Source organism: Copadichromis virginalis, linkage group LG23, assembly GCF_057382275.1.
Source record: "Copadichromis virginalis isolate Kocher_CV1m ecotype Utaka linkage group LG23, C_Virginalis_male_GT1.1, whole genome shotgun sequence".
Taxonomy (NCBI): Eukaryota; Metazoa; Chordata; class Actinopteri; order Cichliformes; family Cichlidae; genus Copadichromis; species Copadichromis virginalis.
Window position 1 is genome coordinate 3,172,470 of NC_140639.1, and position 13,900 is coordinate 3,186,369.

Consider the following 13,900-nt stretch of genomic DNA (forward strand, 5'->3'; position numbering starts at 1 on the left):
AGCAGATGAACAATACACATATAGTGAATGTTGGGCTAATAATTTCTTTGAAATGTCCTTTTTTTCCATGGTGGGCCGATTGCAAGCTGTACCTCAGAAAGTTTTGGTAACCCTCAACAAGCTTCTGGCATAGTTCTGTCTGGATATTTGACCGCTTTTCTTGTCTCATTCTTCTCATGTCTGCATATATTGTATGTGTACATATTTAAGTATTTCACATAGTTTGCTTGTTTGTTTGTTTGTTTACTTGTAACCGTTTGAATAAATTTGTGACTTTTTTGTAATATTGTTTAGTATGCTTTTTGGTCTTTTTATTGTCTGTGAGGTTATTTTGGTCTATACAAATAAAGCAGACTTCCCTAATGATTTCACATTTTATTTTCTCAACAAGATCTAGCATGTTTGCTGTTATGGATATAAAGAAATATAAAGCATAGATGGGGATAGCAAGACAAAAAAAACACATGGTTTATTAAATGAATGTATGAAAGAAAGATGAAAAATGAAAGAGTTAGAGTTCCTAAAGCCTTTAGGAAACAATCAAAGACCAAAATAAACACAAAATGAATAGACTGTACTTGTACTACTAAGATTCATCCACCATTTATGACTCGATTAGCTCATTATTACAGGAAATACTCAAGTTAACATGTCTCCTCTGAAGTCTGCAGCCTCTCCTGTGAGACTGAGAAAGAAAGCAGCTTTACTTCTTGCTTTCTTTGACCAGTTGTTCCACTTCCTTCATGAAGTGCAGGCAGAGCTCATCCTGCCACGGCAGAGCAACACACTGAACCGCCACAGGTAGACCCTCGCCACCGGTCACTGCCTGAACACAAAAACACACTCCTGTCACTTAACGCTTGGCAGCTGGACACACCACAGTCTCCTTCATCCACCTACTGACAAACTCTGAAACTACTAATACATTGTGTGTATATCTGCATGGCAACAAGGAATGTGACAATATTTCTAGTTACAATAGTCTGATACGTTTCATTTCTTGGTTTTGTGTATGGATGGGCCTTTTACATGTTGGTGTTAAAGAGTCTGTTTAATCATTATACCCACCACCACCACACTGGACATCTCTAAGTACATAAATGCTCCCGGAACCATAATGTAAAGTCATGTAAAGGCAGCTGGTTTCCCTATCGCTTATACAGCATTTTCTTTAATAAAATGCAAGAAAAAAAATGCTGGTTTCAATGTTCCCAGTCTAAGGGCTTTTTAACTTTAAACATATTGTCAAAGTTTTGGTCATCTGTTTGTTAATTTGTTGGTTATTTAGTGGAGATGCTTTTGAGTGCCCATTGTGGTTTCTCAATCCAACTATTAGAATAAACAACCAACACTGTGAAAACACTTAAAAAAATTCTCTTACCCAATCGGTAACATTCAGAATAAAATTACGTGCCTCACAAATGTTTCACATGATGTTACTTATCAGGGCTGCAATATAGAGCTGTTGCATTAATTTAATTGCCATTTTGAAATACACAGAGGATTTGGGGAATGACATCAAGTAAAAGGTCCACTGATCTCTTACTGACACTATTGATTGGTCACCCATATTGGACATTTAACATTAGTGAAACAGGTCAACAGCTGTAAGTTCTATGGCATCATAACATTATCGTGGTCATCACAGTTCTATCCTGTTAAAGAAGCTCAGAAATGACCTCACTTTTAGAAAACCTAAGAGCCCTAACTTCCACTAACAAGCCAGGCTGGTCCAGGACAGAAAGATGCAGGTGACTGAAACCCCCCCAGAAATTTATTCTATAATAAATTCATCTATAGTTTAGGCTTCATATCCGTGTCTCCTGAGAGATCATGCCTGCATGAAAACCTAGTCTTACAGTAGATCCAGCTCCATATATTTCACCAGTCTTCCCTCACTGGTATGTTTCACTTACCTCTTTTAAAACCTTGTCAAATTTGTCGGGATAGTGCTCGAATTCCTCCTCATCCTCTGCAGTCACTGTAGAAACAGTGACTACACCGGCAGGAAAGTTTAGGAGATTGTAGACAAATGTGTAATTGGTATTGACTGAAAAAAAAAACATTGAATGATGAAGAATACGGAAAGAGAATTCTTTCTTTAACCAATACAAATTTTGTTGCCATTTCATCAACTCATGATTTGGAAATTTTAATAAAAATGCATTCACATTGCCATTTGTCTTAATGTTCTAATCTACATGTAATTCTCTTAACTGAGTAATCTCTATAGCAATGGTGGGCAATAAATTTTCCCAAGGGGCTACATGTGAAACTACAACTGCCTTGGAGGGCTGCACTAATAAGTGGAACTTTGTGAATCTTTAAACAAAACAGCTCTGGATGAATGTTGCTCTCCATCTGGCTTGAAAGAAATTGCAACTTTCCCATGAAAGCCTTCATCAAGTTGTACAAATGCCTTCTATTCAGCATCGCAGGGCTTTGGAATGTCTTTGCCTTTCTTATCACAACACCTCCCAGTGTATATTTCAATGCAAATGTAACAAAGTCAGCTCCAGTTCAAAATTTCAAAAATTTGTCCGTGTCAGGTTTGAACCACAGCAGAATGCTCTCCATAAACTTAGTACACCGCTCTCCTCGGGACTTCACTGAATACTAAGAGGGAATGTCTTGTAAAAACAAAAAGATCCCAAAATCAACACTACTTTCTGCATCATGTTTTTTTGTATGTCAGGTGACATCCTTCAGGGGTAACAGACTAGCATCTCTCAGAAATGGCTCTTCCAAAATAAATGACGGGAAAGCTGTAATCTCTGGAACATGTACATTTTAGAAAACTAACAGTCACCTAAAAATATTTCTGATCTTATTAGTGACTTATGTTTAAAACTAAACATCTTATAGTTTACCTTGAGATTACAATTTGTTGAGAACAAAGTGACGCACAGACTATGCTGTTTTATTGTACTCAGTGTACCATACCTGAGGTTTTGCCACAGTATAAGAAGTTGTAGGCTGGTCCAATCACAGGACACAGCAGCACATCAATGTTGCAGCTCCTCCAATGTGCTATTGTCTCTTGAATGTAGTCCTAAAGAAAACACAGGAAATCTCAATTTCACCTTCAGACTTTCATACGTGACCATGCATCATCAGCTGACAGTACCTCAACAGCAGCATGTTGCTTCCACAGCTCTGGAACAGATCTAAAAATGAAGCAGAACGTTTGGATATAATTCCTAGCACATGGAAATGTAACAAAGAAACTGAGATTCAAGCACAAATGAACAATTTCAAGGATACTTTCTCACCCAACTCCACAAAGAGCACTCATTCTGGCAGAAGTGTGAGGAGACTGGGGTAAAAAAAAGTTTCATCAGAATAAACTGTCAAGATCAAACTGATGTATGAATTCATATACATCTGTCAGAAGACGAAACAACGCACCACAGGTTTGAGGAAGAATGAAATTATTTTCTTCAACCACTTAGGAAGCCTGTATACAAAAATTTGTGGCTCCAGACAAGGGTCCACAGGTCCCCCCTCCCTAAAATTAAAAAAGGAATCCTTGGCACATGGGAAAGTAGTTTGGTCAGAGAAATTACTGTAATGGTTCCAAAAAGAAGCACAAGCCCATGTGCCCTATAGATAATGTCAGAATGGCGATGTTCACTGGTTAGCGCTGAAACAAAAATTACATTTCTAGCTATTAGATGATGTAAGTTAACAAGAACATATTAAGTAATTATTAAAAAAAAAAAAGATCCAACTCACAGTTTTTGTAGCAGGGTGGTAGTTCCATCTGCCAATAAGCCCCTATGCCACAGCTCAGGGACAATTTCATCCATCTTCAGTGGACAGTAAGGGACAAACTAAAGACATAAATAATATTAAAGACATATGGCTCACATAACACACTTGACCGCAATCAGTGTGTGTGGTGACGTCTTACTGTGTGTCCCGCCTGCTCTAGCAGAGCTTTGACCTCTCTGACGCCTCGGGCCATGCTTGGAGATGGATGCGTGTAGCCATCGCTTTCCAAATAACCAATCCTTAGAGGTTTGGAGCTTCTGTATATCTAAGGGTGAATCATTTTGAGAGATGAGATGGTGAGATAGCCTTTATTTGTCAGTTGCAGTATCAGTATATGTATGTGTGTGCATGTCCATAGTTCAGCTGAGACAATGTCCTTCGCCCTGCCAGGCTAAGTAAACAGCCAAAACAGCTGTGTAAACAGCTGGCGCCAAAGGGGTATCCGCATAAGTGATGGTGGTTTTTACTTTAGTGCGAACAGCTCATTTGAATTTCAAAGCAGTTCTACAGTCCAACACTGGTCTCTCAATCTCCCGTTGGAGAGCCGTGAGCTTCGCCATACTTGCGTTCTGTGATGTTGTCATTTCTTGTGCTCAAGGAGCCAATTCTGAGAACTCACGGCAGTGTGCCTTCCCGAGATGTCATCCAATTTGCGCCCAGAGATGTTATTCCGGGCTAGCCCTTCCGAGATGTATCCAGTCTGCAGTCAGAGATCTTATTCTGAGTATTCACAGCAGCCGTAGCCTCTCCAAGATCTTATCCGTGCTGACTCAATAAGACCATTTTGAGAAACTCACGCCTCTCCCATCGTTCCAATCCCAGCGGGCAGCCTTGTGGGGGTTTGAACAGCCAGTTCCGCTTCCTTAATTCTTCGATAACTCAGGGCCAAGCCAGCTCCAATCAGCCAGAACCCTGTTACCATGGTTCCGAATAGGTAGATATCTTCAGCACTCAGGCTCACCCGAGCCCAAACTTCTCGTTGAGAAAGGGGTGTCAATTGCATTCAGAGACCAGTTGATCCAATCCATAATTCCTCTTTTAGATTTTAGAGAACAGACTGTGAGAGAGTGTTCCAGGGAAAATACAAAAAAACCACGAGACTAGACAAGGACATAAGCAGGGAAGATAAGGTTGAGGAGAAAAAGTGCGCCCGCCTCCTCCGAGAGCCAAAGAAGAAAGGAAAAGATGGCCTTTAGTTAACTTGTTTTTAAATATAAATGTTAATGTATTGTTTATTCTAAGACATTAATACATTTAATAAGTGTGTTAAGACAATAAGCCATTTCATTAATTTACAAGTTTGAACATTTAGTAACTATCTGGTCAAAGTCCAGTAAAATAATCCTGAACAGTCTTCATTTCACCTTCAACTTTCAGGTTAACCTCCTAGCACCTGGCGTCCACATATGTGGACATCACATTTTGGGTTGTGTAGACCAAAATACTACATACTACAAGGGCCTGATGTCCACTTACAAGGGTGTTATACTGCCACTGTATGAGGCAATTACAAAAATTGTCATCAACAGACACACCTCCATGTTAAAAGGTAATGGTGGAACAGTGGGGTCCAAAGAAAACATGTGGTCACAAAGAAGTGCCTGCATGCACAGAGCCAGGCTGTCCACATCTCTTGCCATGGGTCCAGGAGATGACGACACTAGTTTAATATAAAACAAGAAGCAGTAAACCATATTCCCAGACTGTGGAACATTACAGCAGTTCTGTTACGTCACATTTTACTTTGTTTAGTAAGTAGATATGTCACTTACCTGTCTTTTGCCCTCGATAAATTGGACGAACTCCCTGTAAACTAATCATTACACAAAAGGTGTTAACAAACATAAATGCTTAGTGAATGGGTCAAATGCAGAGAAAAACAAGTAATTTCCCCATGGGGATCAATAAAGTATCCATTATTATTATTATTATTATTATTATTATTATTATTATTATTAACTCAGCAATGTGTAATAAATTTCCAGGAAACTGACTGAATGAGACCCACCTGAGCCGACCTGCAGTTGGTTTGAAACCACAGATTCCACAGAAGGATGCAGGAATACGGATACTGCCACCTATATCAGTGCCTATACCAAGCAGGGAGCCCCCTCCCCCGATGAGAGCCCCCTCCCCACCAGATGAACCTCCAGAGGTCTTCTGGGGGTTATGAGGGTTCACAGTCTGCCCGTAGATAGGATTACTGCAGTCATAGCTGAATGTGGCCAAAGACATATGGGTAATGAGTCCTTGCATATTATGCACACTTGTAATGGGCAAAGACAACTAAATAAGTGCACATAGTATTTAAATGTACTCCAGATTTATGTCAATCTCTGATAAAAGATTTACCTCAAAAGAGCTTGAGGCAAGTTGGTTTTCACAAAGGGAATAGCTCCTTGTTTCTTCAGGACTTCAACAAGCACACTGTCCTTTTCAGCGGGCTGGTCCAGGTTAATGACCACACCACAAGAACAGTCATGATTCTAGTGTTGGATTAAAACAAAGACAATAATTGTACATCAAATACCTGAGCTATGATGCTCAAGAATACTATACTCAGTCCTGTTTACACTGAGTAGGAGACGCTCTGTATCTCACTGTACATCTGTATAGTGACAATAAAAGCATTCTGTTCTATTCTATAACATACTTACTAATACTGATGGGTACAGAAGAGGATTAGGACCAACGAAAAAAAAGTGGGCACGTCTTTTTTTTTTCTACTTTTCTCAGAATTCTGGAAAAGAAGAAGAAAAAAGACGTGCCCACTTTTTTTTCGTTGGTCCTAATCCTCTTCCGTAGATGGGAAATACCTTAAATGCAATATTTTCTTTGATGCTAACTGGAACTCCGTACAAGAGACCATCCTTGTTGGAGCCAACAGTTGTCAGCTGATCCAAACTCTCCAGCAAAATTTCAGTGCAGCAGTTCAGCTTTTGGTTTACAGCCAGAGTCTGTTGGAAAGGAAACAAGCACAGACAGATTCAGACAAACATATCAATCTTTGTAAGCCCTCTGTGGAATATCAAAGTCTTTTTGGAAACTCAAATATTTCTTTGGCACATAAATCTGGTTTGCTTTCATAAATATGTCTATAAACCTTAACCGTAGCAAAGACACAAGTGTAAGTAATAAGAAATACCTGGTTAGCTGAGAGTATACCTAAAGTAGAACACTGATACAAGACTGGAAAATGAAATTGATTATTTAGTGTAGACATTATCTTTTGCTCTATTTTATCCATTATGTAAGCTCTGTGTTATGTTAGGTCAGGGGTGGGCAACTCCAGGTCTCGAGGGCAGGTGTCCGGCAGGTTTCAGATCTCACCCTGGGTCAACACACCTGAATCACATGATTAGTTCAATACCAGGCCTCTGGAGAACTACAAGACATTTTGAGGAAGTCATTTAGCCTCTTGAATCAGCTGTGTTGGATCAAGGACACATCTAAAACCTGCAGGACACCGACCCTCGAGGCCTGGAGTCGCCCACTCCTGTGTTAGGCAGTGAACCTTTGCGTCATGCTGAACACTGAACTTTTTCCATGTAAGAGTAAAACACATCCTCAGGGGTAAGTGAGCCTTCCTTCAGTTGCTTTGTCACTTCAGATAAAGACAGGCCAAGGATGAAAGAAGAGTCAGTGGTTGGATGCTAGAAGACACACAAAGAACCATGTCAGAAAAAAGCTGCAACAAAGAACTAAAACGGTATGGATCTACAGAATCAAGATTCTTTATTTGCCAGTGTTGCATCTCCCTACCAAATTGAATAAAAGACAGCTTGCTAATGATGAAATAAACAGCAATGAAGACGTATAGAAGGAAAAACCCATCGTAAATTGTGTAGACAACAATGTGAATAGAACCAGAACAGGCTCAAGAAAACTGAGCACTGACTTTTGTATGGACCTATCAGAGGGATGAATTGCTCAAAAGCATTTTGAGTAACTCACTGCATTTAGGCATGGAAGCATGTTCAAGATGACCTGCTCAGATTCATCAAAATTGTGAAGAAACGTGATTTATGTGACTAAACGTGGCATGACTGTCAGTGCCAGATGTTCCGATCTCAGTATTTTAAACGCTACTGATCTACTGAAGTTTTGAAAATGCCTTGTTGATGTTGATATACATATACTCAAAAGTTTAGTGGCTTCTCGACAAGAACATCGACAGGCTCCTGTATTTCTTATTATGCCCTCAAGAGGGCACGCAGCATCCTACGGGACTGCACACACCCAGGACACCGGGTGTTTAAGCTGCTGCCGTCTGGCAGGAGGTTCAGGCTGCTGAGGTCCCGAACAAATAGACTCAAGGACAGCTTTTACAACAGGGCAATAGCCCTGATCAATGCAAATAGCTGACCTGACTGGATACCTCCCTGGACTTTTTAGGGGGAGTTTACAATGTTTAAAACAATAACAATAATATTTATATTTATAACAAGGTGCAATAATAATTAATGTGCAATAATAACAGTGTGCAATACACATACACTTATTCTTCTTTTTTATACTAAGTTAATATACTGTGTTGTGTTGTTTGTTACGTTGTGATGTGTCATATCGTGTCGTGTTGTGTTATATGTAGTGCCGACGTAGGACAGTTTTTCCAATTTCATTGTACTACTGTACTATGTATGACTGTGCAATGACAATAAAGAGTTATCTATCTTATCTCTATCTTATCTTATGCTTATAAATGACATCACGGGCAGAAAAGTAGCTTCTGCAAGGGTTTCCTTAGAATAACAGAAAAACCATATTTACTTCTAAAGAAAAAAACAAATACCTGATTGTATTCGTTTTCGGATGGCTGCTTTGCTACATTAGTGCAAGATTATGCACTAATGTAACAAAGTTCAAATCTTCTTCTTGGTGTTATTGAGTTCACTGTACTCTTCTTCTGATTCTGGTCTCTAAATTCACCAGAATCTAATCAAATAGAGGACCTTTATAGTGTGTTGGAATAGGAGATTTGCATTATGGATGTACAGCCAACAACTCACCAAAACTGTGTTATGTTTTTGTGTCAATTTGGATCAAAACTCTAAGAAAACAACTAGTTGAATCTCTGCCAGGAAGAATTTGGGGGGTGGCTTTAAAAGAAAAGGCAATCTAATCCAGTAATAGCAAGGTGTCTCAAATAACTTCTCCACAGAGTGTAAATGCAAAAGACAATCTAGAAATAGCAGTAGGTTATTATCGCTGTGTTTGTCGGCTAAGTTTATTTTTTTTTGCTCAAGGTAAGCCTGCTGACAACAAAAGCTGTCAGTGATCTGATAAATTATGTCAGGTTCGAACTAAAAGCAGAAAATTCAATGTTAAACTTTCCCCAAAAAAACTCCTAAATTAAGGCTGAACTCTCACCGACTCTTTGTATCGGAGCACCGCCTGCTCTCCCCGCTGCAAGCTCTCATCTCTCCTGTTTTTGGCTCTCCTGATCTTTTCCTCTGCCTTTCGATGGCTGCTGATCTTTTTCACCAACACAACCACAGATCCCACTGCACAGACAACACCAGTGAGCAGAGCCGCCCTCTGACTGTCCATCTTCACTCCCTTGAGAAAATCCTGGATGTTCTGCAAGGCTTGCATCTTTGTCCTGTCACCGCAACTCCAGTTTTAAATGGCACAGGTCAGCCTTAGTCAGGCTTAAGTATGCTAATCAAGAGGGCGCTGTTGTGCCTAAATCGTTGTCAGGGACCAAGCAGTAAAGCATAAAGGACACAGCTGTTTTAATTCAAAAAGGGGGTTTTATTGACCCAAAAACATGAAGATATATTTAACAAAGCCAAAACTTAAACAGGAAGACCAATAAAAGAGGTCAACTCAATAGACTAAACTCAAGATAATAATTAACAAAACCTCAAACAAACATAAGATAAACTGACCTGCTGAAATGGGGGAACTTAAACACTGGTTTAGCTAAACCAAATGACACACACGGGGAAAATAAAATGGCTGCCATATAACCAACTAATACAAGTCAATTAAACAAACATGAAACACCCCCCAGGCAATGAAGCATGTGGTGCTATCCAATTAGGCTGTGAGTGGTACTTCAGGTCTCCCAGCCCTTTGCCACACCTTTTGCCAGACATAAACACACCAGCAATGTTTTGGTTCTATAACATTTTTCTATTATTACTTTATTATGAATTATAGGTGCAAGAGTTTTAGAGTGTGGATAATTAAATAATAGATCAATGTAATAGCAAATTGTGCCTTGTTCTCAGATTCACAGCAAGTGGAGAGTGATAGATGAGATCAGGAGATGGAAGGAGGAAGAGAGGCAAGAATGATTCACAGGCAGAGAAAAGTTTGTTTCTCACAGTTTTGTTCCCTTATGGTTTCAAGCACTGTCACTAATCTTTGCATTTTATTATTATTTCATAACACTTGTTTAATCAGCTACCATCTCTCCTATGGACTTTTTAATGTCTACAGCAGGAGTGGGCGACTCCAGGCCTCGAGGGTCGGTGTCCTGCAGGTTTTAGATGTGTCATTGATCCAACACAGCTGATCAGGGCTGGACTGGGACAAAAAATCAGCCCGGGCATTTTGACTAGTTACCGGCCCACCATGGTATTATAGGAAAAGCCATAAAGCCTTTATAATAAACTTAAACCTACACCATCCTCCCTATTCTGGTATTCTAAACAGTACTTAGCAAAACTATAAAACAACCTAATTTATAATTACATATACCTCACTAATAGGGTTGCCAACTCCCAGCAAAAAAAGAAAAGAAAGAAAAATAGGGAACCACTCCCCCACCCTCTGCCTCAAGATGCTTTACTGACAAAACCGATTTTAATTTAATGCACATATAAAACAAATGCACAGACATCTATTATTTTTCTCCAGTAATTAAATAGATTTAACATCTTTCTTCAACAGAATTGCAGACTGCACAGATGGTATCTTAACAAAGGAAAGAATACCATAACTTACTAGGGCATATACTAGACTTAATATTTACTGAATACAATAATGGATTTCTATACATTTTACATCAGATAAAAAGTTTGGTTGTAAGATTCAGATAATTATTTATTAAAAGGTAGACATCATGACCAGCAGCTTTACAGCTGTGGCTCCAGCAAACATCAGCTGATACTAGAAATTAATATTAAATAAATTCTAACAACAGCTGATCAAGCTTAAACGTGCTGCTGTTGTTTAGCGCGACATCCGCTGGTTTCCTCTTTCTGGCGCAAAGTGGGCGATAAATAAACAAGAGAGAAAAGCCGATCAGCTGATCATTGATCAGTTTCATGATTGAAGTAGAAACAGGAGAGGGAGGGGGAGAGGGACGATCTGATTTCCTCGTGTCAGCATTGTTCCCACATCATCATAATTAATGTTGTTCCAGGTTCAACATTGCAAGTGACCAATCACCTTCTTGTGACGTCATTCCTTTGCGACTTCGAAATACCCGCCTTCGATTATTTCGAAATACAAGTGAAGAAGCGAAAAACCGCCGCCTGTCCGCCGAATTTGAAGTCAATTCGCCTGTCGTCCGAATTTGAAGTCAATTTAGGATACTTTCCTTTAATAAACGGTAAGCATTATACATATGTTCCTCACTTGGCTTGCTGTTTGTTTGCTAGCGATAGGCTACTTGACGACAGCATTAGCTAACCAGTGTTCTCTAGACCAGCGTTCCCCAACTTTTTGGGTGTTTCGTGGCCCGGGGGTTGGGTCAGGCAAAATTGCAGTAGCTTCCCTGATCATTTTACAAACATAAGTGAAGAGAATCTGGACTAAAAGGCCTAGACTTATGGTTGTGTGCTGAATCTATGAATCAAACTATCACCTGGAAACATAATTAACTGGTCCATAGCTGTGAAACTGGACATGAGTTCTTGATTCTATGGAGATTAACAGTAATCCAGAAATTTACAAATTTGTCCTGGTACATCGCGTAAATGTTGTCCCAGGGACATCGCGTAAATGTTGTCCCTGGGACATCGTGTAAATGTTGTCCCTGGAACATCGTGTAAATGTTGTCCCTGGAACATCGTGTAAATGTTGTCCCTGGGACATCGTGTGATAGCTTGTAAATAATGGAATGAAAATTATTGATTGTTATTAACTTGTGAAAAAGAAGTGTAACAAATCCACATGTTATGTTCTTACACCCTTACAGAAACTGTGACTCCTTCACAATGTCAGGTAAATGTCAACTCATGTTGAATAATCAACCAATCAAGCCTTTTATTATCACATGCAATGTTACACGTACAACTGCAATGAAAATTTCACCCCCTTCTGACCATACATATATTGCTTAAACATCACATTGGGAAGACAGGTCGGAAACAGTTAGGAAGGTCAGAAAACAATTTAATTAATAGATGAGGGGAGAGGAGGAGAAAAAAGAACTACAACCAGACAAAGCTCCTAGAAGACTGAAATGGATGATGGTTGCAGCATGCAAAAAGAAAATGATATCTGTTGACTACAGCATATGCTTTCTCACAGATTACCTTGTGGGAGTAGCTGGACCAAACTCTATTGGTATTTCAAGTTTGAAATCCCTGTTTGACCAGACTAACATTTCAGATGAGGTACCTCTTGACATAAAAATCCTTTTATGTTGTCATAAAACTAATGTTAAATTCTGCTTTAAATACACTTTATTGTACAATTTACTTAATGAATCGTGTTCCTTAGTTCTGTTTTTATTTATATGTATTTATTTATTTGTTTTATAAGGTAATAGATGGCCTAATCTATATGCAGTGTGAGGTATGTTGAAAAGCTTGTTTGATCATAATGACATAGCATGTTTATGTTTTTTGTAATGTATTTGAAAACATAGGTGTATTTATGTTATTTTTATAGAATTTCCCTCACATTTATCCAATACCAAGCCAAATCACTGGAAAAATTTTGGATGGGTCCACAAGAGCACAAAGTGCATACTTTTTGAAGGTATGACTTGGACTGTGGTAACTATGTTCTTATCACAAAGGGTTTATAAGTTGCCACTATAAACAAACAGCATTTTCCAAAATTGAAGCCTTGTCAGAAGAACCTGAAAAATACCTTTCTGAAACCTTTTCTGTGTAAAGACTTGTTCAAAAGCAATGCACACAGATTAAAACATTTCTGTCTTGGCCAACTGATAAAGAAGGCAAGGCAAGGCAAGGCAAGTTTATTTGTATAGCACAATTCAACAACAAGGTGATTCAAAGTGCTTTACAGAGACATTAGAAACAAGAACAAATAAAAAGCATGATTTAAAATTGATTAAAACAAGCAAATAAACTAACCTACTAGTTAACAAACAAACAAACAAACAAACAAACAAAACAGTATATAGAACACCAAAGAACACCAAAAATTTAGTGGTGCGTGTTGAGTCTGTGGTCTTGATTTGTTTTGTACACACTATAGAAATTAATTAATGTAAACCAAAAATGACACTTTCTATATGTTTGTGTATCTGCAGAATTAATTACAAGTCTCACCTGACAAGCTTTTGCAGTTTTGCAGTGTCATTCTTGACAGAAAAACATACTTGTCACATTCTTTTTATTTCCAGAAAAACATCTTTCAGATGTATGAGAAATTGATTGGAGCCTGTCTGGAAAACGGCAGCCACTGGACCTTGTTTGTAAGTTGCACAGATTTTGCACTCTCTCTAGTGCATGATACTTTTCAGTGTCCCTCATTAGGAAAGCTCAAGGCCCAAGCCTACCATATCCATCTTTTTACAAAACAGTTTTGTGACATACCCAAGAGGACCATAGTCTATATGAATTCATTTGGCGAGTCGGAGGTCAGAAAAAGTGCGGTGTTGAAAAACTGGAGGTAATTAATTAACATATTTAACATAACATATTTAATTTAATTGAAATCATTACCGAACGTGGTTATTGATTTCTCTATATGCTTTTTATTTGTAATAACTGCGATCTCTCAGCTCATTTGCTTCAGCAAGAGGCTGCACTGGAGAGTGGACCTTGTCACATGTGAGCCACCCACATCAACAGGATGGGAACTCATGTGGAGTGCATGTCATAATGGTACTGAAAACTATAGCTTTAACCTATATAAGTAATGTTTACATTTTTGCCTATTCAGTTTTTAAAGCCTTAGAGGCAGGATGGTAAAA

At 38.8% G+C, this 13,900-nt stretch overlaps 2 protein-coding genes across 8 annotated transcripts in view; one reads left to right on the top strand and one right to left on the bottom strand.

The window, feature by feature from the left end:
* LOC146679971 (uncharacterized) overlaps window positions 1-13,900 on the top strand; it is a 94,121-nt gene that overhangs the window by 77,837 nt on the left and 2,384 nt on the right. Inside the window, exons 2-8 of one of the 7 annotated variants that reach the window (XM_085449757.1) lie at window positions 11,088-11,338; window positions 11,927-12,347; window positions 12,496-12,528; window positions 12,625-12,714; window positions 13,328-13,399; window positions 13,508-13,596; window positions 13,709-13,811. In XM_085449757.1, the coding sequence (XP_085305883.1) occupies window positions 12,135-12,347; window positions 12,496-12,528; window positions 12,625-12,714; window positions 13,328-13,399; window positions 13,508-13,596; window positions 13,709-13,811 (600 nt within the window). In that variant the 5' untranslated portion in view covers window positions 11,088-11,338; window positions 11,927-12,134. Of the gene's footprint in view, window positions 1-11,087; window positions 11,339-11,815; window positions 12,348-12,495; window positions 12,529-12,624; window positions 12,715-13,327; window positions 13,597-13,708; window positions 13,812-13,900 lie in introns of those variants that run through there. The other 6 variants (XM_085449758.1, XM_085449755.1, XM_085449760.1 and 3 more) reach the window with 6 other exon arrangements.
* Window positions 361-9,421, bottom strand: LOC146679976 (vitamin D3 hydroxylase-associated protein-like). Its single transcript, XM_085449754.1, has 15 exons — window positions 9,145-9,421; window positions 7,314-7,427; window positions 6,591-6,731; window positions 6,127-6,260; window positions 5,783-5,989; window positions 5,547-5,587; window positions 5,310-5,434; window positions 3,914-4,039; window positions 3,736-3,833; window positions 3,409-3,508; window positions 3,273-3,316; window positions 3,128-3,167; window positions 2,944-3,052; window positions 1,917-2,050; window positions 361-826 (listed from the first exon to the last, which is right to left on the bottom strand). Exons 1-15 carry the CDS (start codon window positions 9,367-9,369, stop codon window positions 704-706), a joined length of 1,761 nt encoding a protein of 586 aa, XP_085305880.1. The 5' UTR covers window positions 9,370-9,421; the 3' UTR covers window positions 361-703.

Coding starts and splice junctions, on each gene's coding strand:
- LOC146679976 (XM_085449754.1), bottom strand. CDS start 9,369: ATGCAAGCCTTGCAGAACATCCAGGATTTTCTCAAGGGAGTGAAGATG. Junction 3,509..3,735: donor ACCACCCTGCTACAAAAACT/GTGAGTTGGATC, acceptor TTTTAATTTTAG/GGAGGGGGGACCTGTGGACC. Junction 2,051..2,943: donor ATACTGTGGCAAAACCTCAG/GTATGGTACACT, acceptor TTTTTTTTTCAG/TCAATACCAATTACACATTT.